The sequence below is a fragment of the Micrasema longulum genome, unplaced genomic scaffold (genome assembly GCF_059751315.1).
Source record: "Micrasema longulum isolate JH-2025_06_02 unplaced genomic scaffold, ASM5975131v1 h1tg001939l, whole genome shotgun sequence".
NCBI lineage: Eukaryota > Metazoa > Arthropoda > Insecta > Trichoptera > Brachycentridae > Micrasema > Micrasema longulum.
Genome location: NW_028279113.1, coordinates 110,840 through 132,179, shown reverse-complemented (window position 1 = coordinate 132,179; position 21,340 = coordinate 110,840). Strand labels below are relative to the sequence as shown.

At 34.1% G+C, this 21,340-nt stretch overlaps 2 protein-coding genes across 5 annotated transcripts in view; one reads left to right on the top strand and one right to left on the bottom strand.

Moving 5' to 3' along the window:
- Window positions 1-1,076, bottom strand: part of pcm (5'-3' exoribonuclease pacman) — a 41,293-nt gene extending 40,217 nt beyond the window's left edge. For both annotated transcript variants that reach the window (XM_088238654.1, XM_088238655.1), the window contains exon 1: window positions 771-1,076. In XM_088238654.1, coding sequence (XP_088094780.1) covers window positions 771-845 — 75 coding nt within the window. In that variant the 5' untranslated portion in view covers window positions 846-1,076. The remainder of the gene's footprint in view (window positions 1-770) is intronic.
- A 4,078-nt stretch (window positions 1,077-5,154) lies between these two features.
- On the top strand, window positions 5,155-21,188 carry Nf-YB (nuclear factor Y-box B). Of its 3 annotated transcripts, none has more exons than XM_088238653.1 (6): window positions 5,155-5,379; window positions 5,862-5,985; window positions 8,402-8,535; window positions 12,116-12,325; window positions 14,489-14,561; window positions 20,922-21,188. In XM_088238653.1, exons 2-6 carry the CDS (start codon window positions 5,892-5,894, stop codon window positions 21,014-21,016), a joined length of 606 nt encoding a protein of 201 aa, XP_088094779.1. In that variant the 5' UTR covers window positions 5,155-5,379; window positions 5,862-5,891; the 3' UTR covers window positions 21,017-21,188. The 3 variants fall into 3 exon arrangements, with proteins under 3 accessions (XP_088094779.1, XP_088094777.1, XP_088094778.1); XM_088238651.1 differs by having other exon boundaries at window positions 5,335-5,506; XM_088238652.1 differs by having other exon boundaries at window positions 5,359-5,707.
- The last annotated feature ends 152 nt before the right edge of the window (window positions 21,189-21,340 follow it).

The following is a 21,340-nucleotide window of genomic DNA, read 5'->3' as shown; positions in this document are numbered from 1 at the left end:
CTTTATAATCTACTTTTAAATTTTTACATGAACGTATATTTTTTAGCATAACCTTGTTATTATTCTGTTGATTGTAATTTACAGTGTATTTGTTGTGAAAAAGTTTTTGACGAAGAAACGGGTACGTCTCGAAAACAGTAGACATAGAAAAGTCGGTAAGTGGTTATATACAAATATTTAATAACATTTAGTAAAGTTTTTATTATTTAAAACGTGTCTATATTATTATAACTATTGAAAAAATAAAAGATAGGGAGGTGCGGAATTATTTTTTTAGGTTAGGCGTAGTAGCATAAAAGTTGGAGACCGCTGATCTAGAGTCAATGACTACATAGTCGATTATGGACCTTTGGTTACCTCTCTCCCACATATACTGGTGGATTTCCTCATGATCATAGAACATATTTGACACAAAAAGGTTCCATCCCCGAACATACCTAGGACTGACTCTATCCCGTCTCTTCGAGTTCCCACCCACCCATTCAAATCTCCCGCAAGTACTACTGTCATAACTTTTTTTCATTCATCACGCTCGTCCAAAATTTACCTTTACTAATTCGCAATCGGAATTCACAGGAGCATATCCTATTATTAAAATAATTCTTGTCAATCCAATCTTGAATCTGACAAACATAAGTCTAGAACTTATAAAGACATACTCTCATACACTCAATCATTCTAGACATCACTAACTTATAACATTTGTTATAGCCGTAGGTATAACTGCAATAGTTCTATAAAACGTGTCAATATAGCTCCAAATAGGTTACCTGGTCAGCTTTTATTAATTCACTTAAACATGGATATCTTTCACTGATATAACGAAAAAATTTTGGAACCCCCATTATGAGGATGGAAAATTAACACGTAGCACAAGGTATAAAACTCAATCACTACAGAATTTACTGAACAATTATGCGATTTTTCCGAGTATTATGAACGACAAATTTCAATAAACAACCGGAAAGTCTGCAAAACCGCCATTGAAAACATATTTTTCCTAAACCCCAGTTTTTGATTTAGTCCACAGACTACAGATTACAGATATCTTATTTTGTCACTTGCGCTTTGACCATAGACAATGTGTTCATGGTGTGCATATACTGAGCAGAGATTAGTTATTAGTATTAATAGTTCTACATTGTCTCTGGTTATTAGTACTGAGATAGATTGGCAAAAAGTTGAGTATTTTTGACTGATGTTAACGCTGCAGTTCCACTAAGCTTCATCAAATTATTGCACAGTGGTGATTGAAATTGGTTACTATAGAATATTAATAAAAATTAATTGAAATTAATATTTCAAATTAAAAAAATATATTTTTCCCATTAAAATGTCGGATATGCCCCAGTCAATTCGGCAGTTGAAGATGTGAAGTGTGAGCTCTGGGAGAATGTAAAAGGGAAGTGTGTGCGAGGAAAAAAGCAAATAAAGTAATAATTCTAGCCGGTGATCGAAATGGATGGGTGGGTAATCATCGAGATGGCCTCAAAAAAGCCCTTGGAATGTACGGCGATTCTAGGATAAATAGAAATGGAAACAACTTCCTTGAAGTGTGTCTTGAGTGGAACCTTTTTGTTTCGAATACCTTTTTTAATCTTTATCACCAATACACATAAGAAAGGGGGGAATGAAAGAACGGTAATTGATTATGTGGTTGTTGACTCAAGACTAAGAACAAATAACACAATCGATACTCGCGTGTTTCGGGGCGCTGAAATGGCTCATGATCAATTTCTTATAACACGAGTGATTCTATTCCGTGGATGGCGCTTAGGAACGAAAACTGTGACATTTTTATTCAGAGTCGAGAATGAAAAGCTGCAAGTCGAGAATTTAATAGTGAAGTATGAACTGGATTTAAATTAAAGTTTAGGAATGGATGGAATAGAAGTAAATATTGACCAAATTTGGGAACGATTTAAATCTTGCCTGTGTGAATTGGCTAACAATGTATGTGGAATGGCGTCTCGAAGGTGGAAAAAGGGGGATGCTCGGTGGGATGATATAGTATTAAAAACCTTACAAAAGAAAAAAGGATGTATGGATGAAGCTTATAGCAATTAGTGACACCAATAGCAGTGAGTATGAAAGAGCGAAAAGTAGTTATGTACAAAGTATGCAAAAGGTTGGGTGAAAGAAAGCGAAGAAGAAGGTATAAAAATGTCTTTTTTAAAAAGAGGTGAAAAGGCTTAGAGTATATATACTCTAAGTGAAAAAGTCAAAGAACTTCTCCGAAAGTGGAAGTACAAAATCGATTGAATTTAAAAATGGCCGAACGATAACGAATAACGAAGGATTGAAAGAGAGATGGATGGAATACTTTATGGAAGTATACGAAAGTACTGAATGTGTCTCTGGGCACTAGTTTGGTTGTACAAAGGAATATACGAGTGATGATACAGCATGTGAAATAAGCATGGTAGAAATGAAGAGTGCTCTGAAAAGTATGAAGAATAGTAAATCGGTTGGGTATGATAAGGTCGCTGTGGAATGTCTGAAGAGTGGTGGCCAGATCGTGGGCACACATGGGCAGATAGAGGAAGGGCATACGCCGTTGGATTAGAGGAGGGCAGTTGCCATGCCTTTATATAAGGGAACGGGATCTCGTGCAGAATGTGGAAACTATAGGGCAATCAGTCTTCTGACCTGTCGGTAAGGGAAAATTGATTTTCAAAAAGCGTATGATAAAGTAGATAGAGTAAAATTGTGGGACGTGTTGGAAAAGTATGGAGTAAACAATAAACTTATACGTGCAGTATAATCCCTCTATGAGGAGAGTTCGGCGTGTGTAAGAATTGATGTAAGATTCACATCATGGTTTGCGATCTAAAAAGGCGTGAAACAGGGATGTGTAATGTCACCATGGATGTTTAATCTATACATGGACAACAATGTTAAAGAGATAGAATGTGTATTGGAGCGAAAATGGATAAAAAAAATCTCCGTCTAAAAACGAATTTAAAAATCTGTTCAGTTTTGAGGTGCGGAAAACGGGACAACCGAACGTCGATTTTGTCTATTTTAGTTAGGTATAAAAGGTCCAACGTGAAGTTGTCAAAAAGTTTCAAAATTCCCTGTCACCGCATATCCTCACAATTTATGTAATCTGAAACACAAACATAATCATCATGGGGGGGGCAAAATATATAGGTCGTTTGACGCGTACGTTAAACGACCTATATACTCAAATCTAGCCAAAGCATTGCCGAGCTCAGTTCGTTCTACATAAATTCTAGTCGAAGTATATAATAATTTATTTTTATTAGAATTCATATTTGTGAACATCATCATCATTCCCTTTCCGCACCTAATGGTGCATAGGGCACTGTATTGTTACACCAATCTTAACGTATCTTCATCATTTTTTGTTTCATGAAAGTAAGATGACGTTTCAGGTACCAATCAGGGACTATGAAATATTCTAGTGTGAAAACACCATTTTTAAATAAATATTTCATATCAACCATGTCGAAAATCAAACCCGAGACCTCTTGAATGGTAGGCAAACGCGCTGATCACTACACCACGAGACCGAGGAACAAGTTTTACTTTAATATTACATACTTAGTAATCAGTGTTGGAAAAAGACAACTAGCTTTATGTGATAAGAGTGAGTGAGAAAGAGACTTAAGAAATAAATCGATCGAAAAATAGTTTGAAAATATTGGCCGTTTCCAATTTAATAAACTGACCCAATGAACTAAAAAACGAAAAGTCGAATAGTAAATTTAAAAGTGTGGTAATTAAAAAATATAACATGAATCTTTTTGGTGGTGATAGTTATTAATATAATTTCTTTCTAATTTAGATTGCAATAACTGATTTTTTCACATGTTTTATTATTATTAAAAATAAAAATAAACTTCAACCCATCTCACACAAATCTGGTATGGCGCCGTGGCAGACAATACAACAGAACTTGAGAGGATAACAGACAATGCGCTAAGATTATCACAACATGGGGCTCAAAAGCTAAACTCCAATTCGCCGAAGACAAAACCAACGCGATGTTTATAACTAGAAAAAAAGACTGCCAGCCAGCCATTCATATGAACGGAGTCCAGTTGAACTATATGGACCACTTTAAGGTTTTGGGTCTAATCTAATCTAATAACGATCCTGACAGATTGCAAATCTGGCGTCCTTGCAATAACTGACCGAAATTCGATCAACCCTATGATAATAGACATTAGAACAGATATCCAGAAGCTTCGATGCAGACACCAGGACGAGTACATTGGCTGGATACGGGGAATTCGGAATCCTTGGCAACGAAAAAGCTGACAAAAAGGTTTGGGAAGCTACGCTCAAGAAGACAGCCCCTGATTTTGCTGATTTTCCACTCAGATTTGCCAAATGGAAAATAAGAAGCAGAACCCTTCAACCGTGGAACGATCGTTATTTAAGTGAACCTACCGGAAGTATAACCAAAATGTTTTTCAATACCATTTTCCATGCCTATGATTTCAGGAGAATGCAGAATGCTGGCTACGAGCTCACCCAGATGCTTACGGGTCATGGTGGGTTTATGAGCTACCTGCATCGCTTCAGGCTCTCCGAGATCGACAGCTGCCCATGCGACGGTGAAACTCCTCAAGATTTCCCTCACCTGTTGATGCATTGCCCCCTTTTCAGCTTTCAAAGACAACAGCTGGAGGCGCGATGCGGAAGCTTGGGTGAAGATCTACGCGACATCTCATCGGTGATAGGCAATAAAGAACTCACACGAGAGGTAGTGTTATACATGGTCAATATAGTGCAAGCAATTGGTAAAATAAACCAAAGTAGGGAAGAAAATGCCGAACACTCCTCTAGTGGAACGGAAGGCCTGTTGACTACTGCCAACAGGCCGGCTTCTCCTGAAGAGTTTTAAGTGGTTTCATCTCCGCATGAGCAAATGCTGAGAAGTTCCTGATTGGCCCACATTAGTATATTCCTCCGGATCCCAACAATTTAGGTAAATTTAAAGAAATTTAATTTAACAGAAAAATCCACTTTTGAAATATAAACCTTGTATACTTTAAGCAAGGTAAATAATATAGCAACTCCTATTTATAAAAAATTTAAAAATCTAGTATGGCACCAGGAAGACGCGATTTTCTATTTAATCTCAAATTTCTGATCGGCGGGTGTTCTCACTTTCTCTCAGTTAGTGGGGAAATGAACAACTTCCATTTATTCACACGCGTGATCTTAGACCCGATTTTACATAGGTACTCCGAGATAATCTAATCTCGTCTTATTTTTTCTCAATTACTCCACCATCTAAATAACAAACTACCCCATATTTTACAATCGTGCTTTTCCCCCTTGATAAGCCCTGAAGCCTTATGGTATAGATGGTGTTTGTAAAATGACACAATATCTTTGACGTTTGTAAGTTTGTATTTTTTTTCGACATCATTACAATATCCATGGCATTCTCTTAATTTTTTTGTTGGATCTTGTTGCGAATCGTTGGGAGGTTGTCGATTGTCAATTTCGGTCAATTGGACATTATACGGTATGAAATCTATCCCGTTTACTCAATTCTTTAATTTATAGTTATATGTAGTCCATTTTATCGCTTGTTTTTTAATGTGTTTTTAATGTTACAAGGAATTGATCATGAAATAATTATTAATAGTAGTTGTAGTAGTCGTTAGGTTCATTTCAATGCTATTTAACTTCGAGTGACACAATAGTCATGAAATTTTAGTTCAAGGCAAGTTAAATTTAAATCTGTTATTTTAAAACAAAAGCCGATCTTGTATTTCAGGGTTGTTATTCATAATATTTAACTATTGAAACTTCTGTCATATAAACATAACTAGTTATAGTTCTAAATTATCTCTGATAAACATAACACAATTTTACAGTTCCTGGAGAGAGACCCGTCAAATTAATTTATGAAGATGGAAAATAGCGAAAGCGGTGATGAGTTATCTCAAGAATTTCTCAATGATGATCAATCCTACATGGTCACTACTGAAGATTTGCTTGGTATGTTACCTTCCCAAGCCCATACCTCAATAATGTTTTATTCATACCTGTTTTGTAGTGAGATTGTAACAATGTAATGTAATCCGTAAGGGGTTATAAATAAATAAATTGAAAATAAATGACTCAACGCATATACAATATTATGGTCACGGGGGTTTGCTTATTTAACTGAAATTTTGATTCCCCTTATAACTCGTAATTTAGTGCATTTAAGATTGATTAAATATGAACAGTGACAATAGTGGTATAACACTTAACTATATTCTATTGTCGTATGAATGAATTAAGTTTTGCGCATCGTCACTCCCCACACCTCCTCTATAGTGAATATTTTTAACCCTCTTATGTTGAATTCATCAATAGTTTTTGTCTCCTGTCTTTTTTTAATTATAGGAGTAATGCTATGCCATTTTTTATATTCATATGTAGTTTTCTTTTATTGCGACAAATCCGATACCAGTTTGAAGGGACAATTCTGATATCGCCTTGGTTTTAGAAATTTGTTTATTAACAATAAGCTTTTCATCGACAGTTAAAGGTATATTTTATGACATTGATCGCCAGAAGGAAGTAGGGACAATGTGGTAAAATGTTACTCAATCGTCTTAGCCGTAGCTCAGAACAGCGCTGTACAAGCTTAATTGTTAATAAATAAAGGGCTACCAATTACACAGCACAGCTCAGAAAATAAAAAAAAACATGCATTAACGGGGACTCTGAGATTTCATCCACGTTAATTACCAAACAAACAAACAAACAAACCAGGACCGGTAAAGATTAATTGTTAGACTTACTTATAATACAATATTTGAGTTTGTCCAAATGTTTGTAGACAAAAGACTGGATTTCACTTTTAATAATTCATAAAATATTATAATTGGCACTAATGTCTATTACTCGTATAATAACTATTAATAAACTAAGAATTCTAAATGTCAAAATAGTATTACATGATCTCTTTTATTTTTCTTAACTAGCGAAATCGAATAACCCATTTGACAAGGGCTGGAAACGGAGGAAAAATTATTGCAGTCAACCAATGAGTTGACTCACCGAAGTTGAGCAATAATTGGGTGATAAAATGCAAAGGTGGGGGAGTTAAGCGCAGTAAAAACATAATTTCGTCAAACTGGGACATTTTTAGGTGAATTAGAGCACATACTTAAATGTATGTGAAGGATTACACTCGATGACTAAGTTTTTTTCTTCTTCATATTGAACTAATTACTGAGTTGCTACTCTGAACGCTTTTATAGCGCATATATATGTGCTAAATACGCGCCATAAAAGCGTTTTGAATACCAGGCCTGGTGAAAAATCGTTGATATTTGAATTATTCTATGTCAGGGTGGATAATGAATGCAATTATGTTTTTGAAATCGAACCAAAATTGTGGCCAAGTCTTTTCCACTTAAAGGCTACTCTCATGTGAAAACCCTGAATAAGGAAATTGAGTCCACTCTATGATAATGTACCTTCGAATAAGTCTAGTTGGTTGGCGCGTTCACCTACAACGTTTGAGGTTCCAGGTTCGATTCCTGACAAGGTCGACATGAAATATTGGCTTTGAAAGGTGGTTTTTCGCTGCAATATTTCATTGTCCCTGCACTGGGACCTGAAGTGTAAGACTGATCACCTTTCCTTCATGTAACAGATGATCGAGATCCACATTTTGTTTTAAAATGCAGTGCCCTATGCGCCATCGGGTGCAGATAGAACATGAATGAGTGAATTAGTTAAAGTTAAGAGTTAGGATACATTATGATTCTTTCTCTATGTACCTTTCCTGAAGGAAGGAAAATTATATTTTGTTTAGTAGAAAAAATGAAGAAATGTATCAAAATCGGCAACATCCATACCATGTTTTATTTCAAAACCAGCAACATCCGATGTGGCCAATCAGGGTGGTGCATTTTTTCAATATAGCAGCTAGTTTGCATTTGATTAGTTGATTATGTTTTTATACTCCCTTTAAGTTAAATTTCATTTTATTTTGTTTTCAAAGATATATTATATAAGTGGTAAAAACCCTTACATAGACAAAAAATTACAAAATTGGTTATATTTATTAATAAACTTCTTCAAAACTAGTTGAATCCACTTCATTATATCAAACCCAGTTAAATCCACAATAAATGTTTAATTTTTATGGATACTGTTTAATCTCTTATTATATTATTTATATAAAATTCATTTAAATCGTTCTGAACATCTGGATCCTGTCCTTTTAATAAATTAATTGCGTTGCGATAATCTGTTACAGAAAAACATTGTTTCTGAAAAGTCAGGATTTAATCATTTTCGATATTAACTGACACAAATAATGATTTACATTGAAAGATTATTCTCCTTGTCTCGATTTATTTGATATGTTAGGCAAGTTTGGCACGTCTGAGCTCTTGATTTGTGATTTCAGAGGCCGGTGATCACGAAGATGACTCGAGCAATGATCAATTCAATAAGCATTTGCCCCTCAGAGAACAAGATAGGTTTTTACCTATTGCTAATGTTGCTAAAATAATGAAGCGAGCTATTCCTGACAATGGAAAGGTATTGAAAAACAATAAATAACATACCTGTTATTTATACATTCAGATATTTAATTATTTATTTCATATTATAAACAATTATAAAAAATAAAAATAATGTGTCCTTATCTGGGGTTACCTGTGCCAAGTATTTTTTTACAGGTGAGAATATTCAAAGAAGTCTATATACAGAGATAAATATTAAAAAAATTAAGACAGTTTTAGACACTGCGTATTTATGTTTATATTTCATTTCTGTATATCTATATTATTGATATTATAAAATGCATATAATTTTATATGAAAATTATATGCCATATTTCTTAATTATGTCTCCTTTTGTTCATACTGTTATTATTGTTCTAATTTAAAATATTTTTAGTTTGTCTAAATGTTTTTAGATGAAAGACTAGATTCCACTTCTTAAGACCTCATTAAGATCAACAAATTAAAATAGAGATGGAGATCATTTTAGAGAAGGAAATATGGAAATCTAGGCGTATGACCTGTAAACTTCCATATATTCTTCTCAAAAATGTTCTCCATCTCGGTTATAATTTGTTAATTTTATTCTTATGTCAATTGTTTACAAACCTTAACTTATACTTAAATATCTTGCTGAGAACTTCATTTACTTTTTTGATCATGGTATTTCGCTTCGCTCTTCTCAGGAGAGAACACTTTCCATTCCTCAACATAGCACATCATTTTTCAGATATTCCTTTTCCGTCCAAGCTGCTAGACTTTGGAACGAGCTACCCCTTCATACAAAAAATGCACCTTCTCTAGCCACCTTCAAGAAACGCCTGAAACATTATTATATATCCCCTGAATCCTGAACTCCTTGAGTTTTTACTGCTTTTTTTTTCTCTCAAATGTATTTTTTTTGTCCCTTTTTCTTTCCTTGGTTACTCTTTCTTTCTCCTTCCAAACTCATTATCTGATCGCACATTTTTCTCATCATTAAATACATATAACATAATGTACTTTAAAAAAATAAATTATTTATGTTAATATGTGCAAGCCTCATCTCCCAATTAAAAAACAGCTGTTATTTTTTATTAATTAGGTTTTTTAAATATTTTATTTTAACATATGTATGTATATTTTAATATATATTTTTGGTTTTTTTAGTACAAAATTTTGATCAATCTCTTCTTTTGACCAGTCTGTTTTTTGGTTGGCGGAAAGATATTGCTTTTAGTAATAAGCAATAAGTCTGCCAAAGTACTTATTCTTTGTACTTGAAGTTTTAAATAAAAAAACATACTTAATAAAAGGCCTTTTTAAGTGCCTAGCAAAATTTTAGTAAGTTATATATATAAAAGGTGTACAAATTTGCTTCTGCCGTTTTCCTGTAGATGACTTTAGCGGTAAGTAGTAGTGAAAATAAATAGATCATAAGTGTCTGCATCATGAAGTGATTTACGATTGAAAATGACAGTTTACCAGCCAAATTCTCGTCATTTGCAAAAAGTTACAATTTTCTGCTTCAATGTGAAGAAATCTGCGGCTGAGACTCATCAAATGCTCTCAAATATATATATGCTATACGAAACCGAGAGATGTTGAACCGAAATTGTTTGCTTGTGAACAGTTGCCTGAAAGGCAAAGACGGAAGGGATTGATGCATTTTATTGTGACTGGGGATGAAAAATGGGTCCATTGCGATAATCCCAAGTCATATGGATTTCCCGGCTAGGCTTCCACGTTGACGGCCAAACCGAATACACAAGGCTCTAAGGTCATGCTCTGTATTTGGTGGGACCAGCTCGGCGTAGCATATTATTAACTGTTAAAACCGAGTGAAACAATCACAAGCGATTGTTATCAAACACCGTTAATGCCTTTGAGCCAAATATTGAAAAGCGATCATTATTGAACGCAATTAATGCGATAAATGGCCACAGTAATACGAGAGAGAAATGGTAAAGTGATTTTGCAGCATGACAATGCTCGACCCCATGTTGCAAAAGTGGTAAAGACATACTTGGAAACATTGAAATGGGAAGTCATTGAACAGGGATGGACAATTCTTTGAATCATAAATGTATAACCAGTTTTTTTTTACAATAAGGCCTTGAATTTCAGAAAAAAACCACAGAATTAAAGCCGTATAATATCATATTAGTATTAGTAATTTTATGTAAATACAATATAACCTAGATTATCTGGATTTTCAAATAGCAGGATTGGATTTAATATATGTATTTTTAACTAATTTGCACAGCGACATCTATTGAAGTTAGTTGTCTCAATATTTCCAAACGGCCAAGCATCTGCTTATATATGACGTCGAAGAGTGTCTTCATGTTGTTTACTCAAAAGCAATCATCTGGTCAGCCAATATTTGGTCCAGTATTATGTTAAAAGCCATATTTTTTAACACAAGTTTGAATGGAGATATAAATTTTGCAAGTTCTGGTTAGCTCAAAAGATTTAAAGGATAACATAATATTAGGAAACTGTAAATCCATGGAGAAAAGCTTTTTCGATTCCACTTTTCAGTGTTAGACGTCGCCATGAAGTTTTATGAGAGACAAGAAAAATGTACATCATAACTTAAGACAATTTATATGTCTCAATAATATAAATGATTTTGCTGATTTTTAAAGAAAACCTAATAATTGTTTATTTTAATTGTCAATCATTTTATATTCATGTTTTATATCTACTATGTATCTATACATATTTCAATAAAAACATTCACTATATTTATATTTTTCTTTTTCGTCTTGATTATATTCTTACATTTTTTTAGATTATCCGGATTTTTAATTATCCGGACTAACTTCATCCCCAATTAGTCTGGATAATAGAGATTCTACTGTGTGCATATAGAAATATATATCTTAATACAGGTTGTACCTAGTTTGAGCAGACTACACAATCCAGAGAAAACTTACCACAAAAATGTAGTGACTTATAGGAATTGTTATATTAATAAATAATTGTGTATTATTATTACTATCAGCTAGCTGCGCTTAAGAGAAACCTGTAGGAGACAGGCAATATTACCAAAATGATTTTCCCAATGCTGGCAGATGCAACTAACTTCCGTCGTCATCACCAAACTGCCTTCGAAATCTATATCAAACACGGAGCTATGAGAACTTATCTACATAAGATTAAAATGAGGAATGATGACTTTTGGCCATGCGATAATATCTCATTACAGAGTGTCGAACATCCGTCATTTCAATGTCCGGTTTTCAGCTTGCGTCTCCATAATCTTGAAGCAGAATGCAGGAAAGATGAAATAACCCTTAAAAATCTTCACATTGTCATCAAAAGAATTTATGCCCCATTGTTCTTAGACTTCGCAACCATGGTGATTGGACACATCAAAGTAATTAACCAAGATCATCGATCGATATTCCCATTTATCCAGAGTACAAAACAAGCGGGAATACAAATCTCAGTTGCTTAGCATGCCATGCCTTCGTTTCATGGAATTTTCACGTTGGTTAAATACTTATGGAGTTTTTAACCCATACACTTGAAATCCATCTTGAAATCTGTGACATGCAACTTGTAGTTTTTTAGAAAATGCCACAATTTAAAGTAACCTTATTTTATATCACGTTATTTGTATTTTTCAGATAGCAAAAGACGCCCGAGAGTGTGTTCAAGAATGTGTCTCTGAATTTATATCCTTTATCACGAGTGAAGCAAGTGACAGATGTCACGTTGAAAAGAGAAAAACAATTAACGGTGAAGATATCTTGTTCGCAATGACAACTCTTGGTTTTGATAACTACGTCGAACCTCTCAAACTTTATTTACAAAAATATAGAGAAATGGCCCTAAATGTGAGTTAACTCATTGATTTTAATTAAACAATGTAATTTTTTAGATCCATATCATCGAACTAAAAATAAAGTTGTCGATTTCCTTTTCACTCCTGAAAAAAGAAATCTAGTGGAGATCTCAGTCAGTTGGTGCATTTGCCTACCATGCTTGTTGAGGTCCTATATTTGATTCCTGACAGGGTGGATCTAAAATATCGTTCATTTAAGGCGGTTCTACACTGCAATATTTAATTGTTCCTGGACGGCATCTGAAGCGTAATACTGATCACCTTATTTTTCATGTAGTAAAAATGATCAAGATACGCTGCAATTAAAGTAACAATGCAGTTCCCAATACACCACTGGGTATGGATAAGGAAATGGTGATAACATATACGTTACACGTCTGCCACAGTCAGGCTTCCCTCTTCTGCCACGGGAAGCCGTCCTTCCAACCAGGGGCACAACTGCACTGGCTATAATTTAAACTCAATAGCCCTGAAAAGGACCTCCCAACCAGTCCAAATGGTTCAGAGACGCGAAGGTAGTCGGCGGGCAGAGCAGAGCGAAGACCGGAAAGCGGGAGCACACACAGGGCGGAGAGACTGAATAAAACGCGGTGTTTACTGTTTTGAGAGCAGAGCTCAACTGATTAAATATTTCACAAATACAGCCGAGCTATGGCGAAGCTAGCTGTAACACTGCGCTGAATGACATAGAGTGGAGGGGGTCGTGTTTAATAACGATAAAACATTGCAGTGTAATACGACCCTTTTAGCAATTGTTTCATGTCGACCTTCCCAGGAATCCAACCCGGGACTTCAATCCAATAGCGAGTCATCCAAATAAGCGATTACGCATAACTTACTATTATATTTTATTATTGATATTAATATTTTATACTAACAATATTTATAGAGAAAAAAAAGTATTTACTTATTATACATCATCGCCAGCGTTAGTATTTTATTGAAGATATAAATATTAATAAAATGCGGCCAGCTCGTCCCGAATAAAAGAAACTAGACAATTGGAACTTATCTCCGAGTACAAAAAGTCACTTTATTTTATATCTTAACATTTAAATATTATTTGAAGACTTTTTTTTTGAAAAAAGGACTTTTTTCCCTTGACAAAATACTGTCGACATATGACCACCAGTTTTTTCATTCACCTGATTTACAACAATCAACATTATGTACAAAAAGTTGAATAAATAAATTTAATATAGAATGCGGCATCTTTGATGTATTAAGAAAAAATAAACAGGCTTTTAAATTTTTTTGAAAACAATAATATCTGTCTTATCTTTGTCTCTTCTTATCTTAAACATGAGTCTTTATTATATAATATATAATTCAGACTATATTATATTACCCATGATATCATGATAACTAAGCAGAAACAGAAATAAAAATATTTTTGCAAAACTTTAAGTTGGTGCTCGTTATAATATTATTTTGTATGCGTTTTGCATTTTAGGATGTACTGCTCTTGACAACAGTCGTGCAGTCATCTGGCAAGACAAATTCGTGTCAAAAATGGTGAAGAATATATTGATAGATTTTATTGGTTGTAGTTTTCATTAAAAATAATTATTTTGTCTTCAACAGAGATGTGATGTTGGATCACACTAGCCATTTATATATTACTTGTAGGGACAAATTAATGAATGTTCAATCAGCCTCCCTGCTAAAAAACATCCCTCGCAATGACCTCAATAATGGTAGGCGAACTCGTCAACCACTACACTACGAGGTGGACTTTTGTGCAGCCGATTTTCTTTTAAAGGATTATTATCATCAATTCACATTATTATCAATTCATCCATAAGTATTTATCAAATCTTTGTTTTGGCCTGATGTATTCAATTATCTATAACATTTCGCATTGCACGTGTACCTACTAACTTGAATCAATAAGTTATTAAATAATTTTGCTTCTTTTACATTTTATTTATTGGGAAAGATTCATTGTAAAAGTTTTTTAAAAAGGAGTGTAAGAGATATTAATACCTAATTTGGATTGACAAACTGGGCCCTATTCGACCATGTGATTTTCTAACATTTTGTTTGTTTACATGTAAGCTCTTATAAAAAAAGACAAACTATAGGCAATTTTCATATTCCAAGAAATTTTCGTATTTTAGGCAATTTTATATATTTTATTGCTTTTCATTTTCAGGCAACAGCTCGACTTGAGAAACATTTGACAAGTACCATTATTTATGAAGAAATTTCAGAAGAAGCATTTAAAAGTAAGAATAGTTTATCTGCGCATTTGAAAAAGATTTTCTGTGCATTTGTCGATCTGCAAAAAGCGTTTGATAGAGTTGACAGAGAAACATTTTGGAAGGTGTTATCGGAGTATGGAGTGAGTGGAAATCTGACATGAGCTATTGCTTCTCTGTATAAGAACAGCACAGCATGTGTTAGGGTAAATGGATCATACACATCGTGGTTTGACATTAATAAAGGAGTCAAACAGGGATGTGTGATGTCATCATGGCTGTTCATCGTGTGCATGAAAGAACTGAAAGGCTTAAGAATGGGAGCAAAAATGGGTGATTTAACTGTCAATTGTCTTTTGTATGCTGATGATGCTATGCTTCTTGCTAACAACAAAAAGGAACTGCAAATCGTACAAGAGTTTACGTACTCGTATAAGCGCGGCAATTTCAGTGCTCCCGACAAAAATATTAATAATTAGTCGAGTTTTGTATAATAAATCATTAAATTGAAAGTGCGCATAATTAAACATAACTTGTTTCTCGTATAAGACATAATATTTCTATTGATAGTGTCTGAAGTGTAAAAACAAAACTTTTAATTTATTCAGTGATCAATTTGACGGATTACCCACACGAATTCAACTAATATGAATCCGATATGCGGCGAGTGTAGTGAGGTGGCGACGGCCGACAAGTCATTTAAGTGCACTTCGTGCAAAGTGACCTTCCATTTTGCATGCGGCGGAACGAGCGAGGCGACCTACAGAAGACTGGGCCAGGAGCGGCGCAACACTTTAAAATGCACCGAATGTAAAAAGGATGCCTCACTTCACAAAATCATCGACCGACAATTTAATGAATTTAGAAATGATATTTTGAATATATTGAAGAAAAACATTGATGATATTAATGACAAATATGACAAAATGTTCACCGGTTTGCACAGCGAGATCGAACTACTGAAAAAATCGGTTGACAATATCCAAAAAATCAAGCCGGAGGTGGATAAGATAAAGAACAGTATGCAGCTGATTGAAGGATTTCCTGATAGTCTCCAGAACATCCGAGACAATAACAAGAAAAATGAAGATAGGATTGCCGAACTGGAACGCAAAATCGAATACGAAGAAAGAAAAAAGAACCAAAACTATCTCGAGTTCCGAGGCATTCCGGAGTTGACGGATGAAACGGGACAAGAGCTCAAAAACATTGTATCTAATATCTGTAAAGTAACTAAATCAAGCCTGGATATGAAGGATGTCGAGGCTGCATACAGAATAACTCCTAAAAAGACTAGCATCAGTCAGAGGAACGCTTCCCCGAGGACTGTGGTGGTTAAACTTTTTAATAATTTTGAAAAATCTAAATTTCTGATGGACTTGAAAAAGTATAATAACTTATGTGAATGTGCTGGGGATAGGCTCAATACAGCAATGATTGGTTTGGCGGGCGTAAAATCACCGATCTATGTGTCCGAACATTTAACAGTTCGCGCTAAACGACTGTGGTACCTGGCTCGACTGGCGGCTAGAGAGCGCAGCTATAGGTATGTTTGGACTAAAGACGGCTTGATTTTTATAAAAAAAGATGAAAATTCACGTCCTATACTAGTAGATTCTGAGAATATTATTAATCAATTGTGACTCTTTGTTAAAACATCCCTCGATCTTTATACATCGTTTATTCTAATTTTAATTATTATTTACTTATCTTTATTCTTGTTTTTGATGGAAATGTTTAATTACGATTCCATACTACTACAAAAGTATTACAACAAACATAAACCCATACGCACGATAACAAATTCGCCTTTCCGCTATAATTATTTAATTACGAAAATTTTGAGGTACAACATCAAAGTCAATATACTAATATTTTTTTATCATACCAGTAGATATGGTCTACTGGGAATACTTGTATTTTCATACACTATTATTGGTTCTACTCAAAATGGTTAACACTTTTTACGAGGAACAGGATGAAACAGTACCTTCTAGTAAAAATATTGTTTTTGAAACCTTAAATGAAGCGTTATCGTATCACTGGGGATCGACAAAGTTAAACATAATTCATCAAAACATACGTACCATGGAAAATCTGGATGATTTTTTGACGTTCTTGGATATTGTTAAATCAAGGGTTATATTCGACATTCTTATTTTTTCTGAGTGTAGATTGCACGAAGCATATATGTCCAAGCAGGTTTTAGGTTATATGGAATATCATTCACAAAATTATTTAAATCAAAATAGTGGAGTCGTAGTATACGTTAGGGATAGCATGCGCGCTGATGTGAGGGAAATATGCATGGAACAAGGTAATTGTTTAAAAATTGTGATTGAAGATGATATATGCATATTTGCGATATATAGGTCTCCATCTTATAGTAATATTGACACATTCTTGGAGTCTTTGCATCTCCTCCTCCGGCAGTGCAGTGGGGCCATGCGGAGTATCATCATAGGGGACATTAATATTAATACGCTGGGCCAAAGGCACAGGCAGTGTGAAGACTACTTGTGCGTTATGGCTGAACACAATTTCATATGTAACATAGACGCACCGACAAGAGTGCAAGGTACCTCTGAATCTTGCCTTGACCATATCAATACTCGTAACGTGCACAATTCTCTTACATTTATTATACAGAACACTATAACCGATCATTACACCACCGGTATTAGTATCCGAATAAACACGCCAAAAAAGAAAGTTAATAAATTTACAAATTCAATAAACTATTCAAATCTTTCAAGGGACCTCGAATCCGAGTTGTGGGAGGACATACTTCAACAAACTGACACTGACAAAGCGATGAATATTTTTGTAAAAAAAATTGAACATTACGTTGATAAAAATACTTTCAGTAAGTCGGTGGCACACAAAAAATTTCATCTTACTCCTTGGATTACGGATAGTATTGTAAAATCAATTCATAAGAGAAATCACTTACATAAAATAGCAAAAAAAGATCCACTTAATGAAAGTAAACAAAAATATTATTTAAAATACAGAAATGTGTGTAAATATGTTATTAGAAGAGCAAAGGAGATATATTATAAAAATCTCCTGAGTAACAATAATTCTCCGGGTAAAATCTGGGAAACAATTCGAGAAATTACAAAAACTAAATCAAAAAAGGGGCCTGAAATTACATCTATAATTTTGCCAGACTCTACAAATACTAATGATCCCCAAATAATAGCCCATATTGCCAATGAATATTTTACTACAGTAGGTTCTAAATTATCTGAAGCTATATTATGTGAATCCAAACTGAATGAATGTAATCTAGCATCATCTATTAATGTCAAGAACATAATGCCATCGTTTCAACTAAATAAAATATCAGAACAAGAAATCATTAAAATTATCACTAGTCTAAAAAAAACGTATTCCAAGGGTCCTGACGTTGTTAATACTTTTATGTTAAAACAATTTAAAAATTTCATTGCCAAACCTCTGTCGCACATTTTCAATCTAAGTTTCTCATCAGGAATTTTTCCAACACAACTTAAACAATCAATAGTGCAACCAATCTTTAAATCGGGTGATCAACAGAATATAGAAAATTACAGACCAATATCGTTGGTAAGTGCATATTCAAAAGTATTGGAGAAAGCATTCAAAAATAGACTAAGCGATTATGTAGAGAGTAAAAACTTACTTAGTGACAACCAATTTGGATTTAGACCAGGTAAAAGCACAGATGACGCAATAAAAAAATTAACCGGAGCATTAGTAAACAACATTAACAATGGTAAGAAAACACTTGCAATTTTTCTTGATTTGGCAAAAGCGTTTGACACCATATCGCACAAAATTCTTTTAAAAAGAGTTGAAAACATTGGGATCACAGGTAGACCTCTAAATTGGTTACACAGTTTCATTTCCAACAGATTACAGAGGGTTAAAATTGGAGAATGCAGCAGTACTGCTTTAGAAATTAATTTTGGGGTACCACAGGGTAGTACGCTAGGACCTTTGCTGTTTATTATATATATAAACGAATTGTGTAATTTAAATATTAACGCTCGTATAATCACCTTTGCAGACGATACAGTTCTTGTATTTGAAGGTGATAATTGGGAGGAAACACATGTTAAGGCCGAAACAGGAATGAATATTCTTAAAAACTGGCTCAAAGATAATTTGCTGACACTAAACTCAAAGAAAACAAAATACGTTAAATTCAGCCCAAATATAAAAGGCCTACCAAGAATAGAATTAAGGATAAAAATTCATAATACAAATTGTAACACGCTTACCAGCTGTAATTGCTACCATCTGGAATGTGTACAAGACATCAAATATTTAGGAATCTTTATTGACGCACACCTTAACTGGAGAAAACACATTAACTATTTAGTGGGTAGAGTTAGGAAACTAATCTATATCTTTATAACACTGCGTAACATATTGTCCATTGTAGATATTAAAAGTATATACTATGGTTTGTGCAACTCTGTTTTGGCCTACGGATGTATTTGTTGGGGAGGAGCTGCCAAGACTATTCTTGATCCCTTGGTTAAGGTACATAAATCAATATTGAGGATAATATTGCGAAAACCGTACAATCATCCGAGTGAAGGCCTTTTCAAATCCTTAGACGTCCTTGGCTTAAGGCAAATCTACATGAGGAAAGTAATACTTGACATCCACAAAAATAGGAGCACTCAGGTGATTGTGAGTCATGCGCACTTAACCAGGAGTACAGTAAGAAACGATTTGGTGATTCCAATAGCACGTACAGCGGTATTCCAAAAATCATTTCTATATAACGGACCTAAACTATACAACCTGATACCGTCTTTTTGGAAATCTGATAAACCATCAGTTTTGAAAAGAAATTTAAAAATTTGGTTGACAGACATTGGAAGTAAGGAATCGGAGAATTTATTGAAGATAGTAATCTAAATATTATGCTATCCCACTGAATCATATATAAATTTATTGTATTTTCGCATGTGCATATATATCGTGTATGAATGTGTGTATATATATGTATATGTATGTATATGTGTGTATATATGTATGTATGTGTATATGTATGTACGAAGTATGTATGCTTTATATTTGTGTATTTAATTGTATTTTTACATTTAATGTAAACTAAATTTTTTTTTCTTTTCTTCTCTTTTGGGCTATAACGGTTTTTTTTTTTATTTCTTCAATATAGTTTTTTTTATTTATAGGAAAAATATTCGTAAACCATATTTGCCGCAACAAATCGGTTTCTTAGAACAGGCATTTGCCCATATAGGAACCGATTGCAACATTAGGCGTATTAATATTTCTGGCTTGCCGACCCTTCAAAAAAAAAAAAAAAAAAAAAAAAATTCTTGGTAACAAAAGTCTACGATGTATGCAAGGGAAGCGATTTGCTGATGAATGTCGATAAATCGAATGTGATGGTTTTTGAAAGAAATGAAAGTATGACTAAATGTGAAATCACTGTGAATAGATACTTATACTAAAACAAGTAGAAGAATTTGTGTATATGGGAAGTATGTTTACTAGGGGTGAAATGACTGAGAAAGATGTTGAAAGGAGGGTGAGTGCCGGGAACAGAGTGAACTGTGCACTTAAATCAACCTTGCCAAATAAATGTTTGTCGCAAGAGGCAAAATTAGCAGTTTGCAATGGAGTCCTGGTCCCGACCCTGATAAATGGGAGCAAAGTATGGACTTGGAAAAACAGGGATGAAAATAGGCTGAATGCTGTCGAAATGCGATCTCTCAGGCGAATGTGTGGTAAAACATACATTATGTAAGGCTGAGATAAGCATTATCGACTAAATCAAGAAATGAGCTCTGCGCTGATTTGGACATGTAGAGCGAATGGACAGCGAAAGAACAGCTAAGAATATTTACAATATGAATGTTGATGGATGCAGAAATAGAGGAAGACATGGCATACTTGAAGATGGACATGTCAAAAGTCGGAATAATCGGCACACATGCATGAGAAGATGTATGAATGTAGAGGAAGCGAGATATGTATATAAAGATAGTGTGAGGTGGCGTTCTATCCTCTCTGCCTACCCTTACGGAGAAACGGCGTGATGATTTGTTCGTTTGTTTTGTTTTTTGTATGAATAACAGACAACATCACTACCATATTAGGACAAACGCAGAACAGTCGAAAATCCTATACAATGGACTTAAACACTACAGGGACTTCCTTACCTTACATCTTGCAAACTTACAGTTGAGACAAATTTAAAATCAACCCGAAAAAGCACACGATGACTACACTCACCAGACGAGACAATGACGAGACCTAATAATTTTAGGCTAAGTTTCTCAAAATTGTATGAAAAAATTAGTAAAACTTGTTTTAGTAAAAATAAATAAAATTATTACTAATGATGCATCTTTATTTCAGATAGTCAAGCTCAGTTGATGGGAGAAGCGCAAGCAGGGGAGACGGTAATTTACACGGCATACCCGAATGATGTCGGCGAGTATCATCTCTCTTGACTTTCGTAGGAAAGGCATAAAATATTTTCATCCTTCATTATATGTTTTTCGTACTTTTGAAAAACGTTTTGTGTAAATAGTGTGTATTTATTTTTGTATCCAACTCTTCTCGTGAAAGAAACTTAAAAGTCGTATTTCTGTTTTTAAATTGAAATATACTCTTCAAAAATTATGTTTTTTTTTTTTCAATAAAAATTTACGGTATTCCTAATATGTGTATGGTATATTAGGGTGGATCGATCTTATATGGAGAAAAAAAAATGAAATTACTGAAATGACCCTATCAGAATAAGGGAAATATAATTTTTTTTATGCATAGGGCCG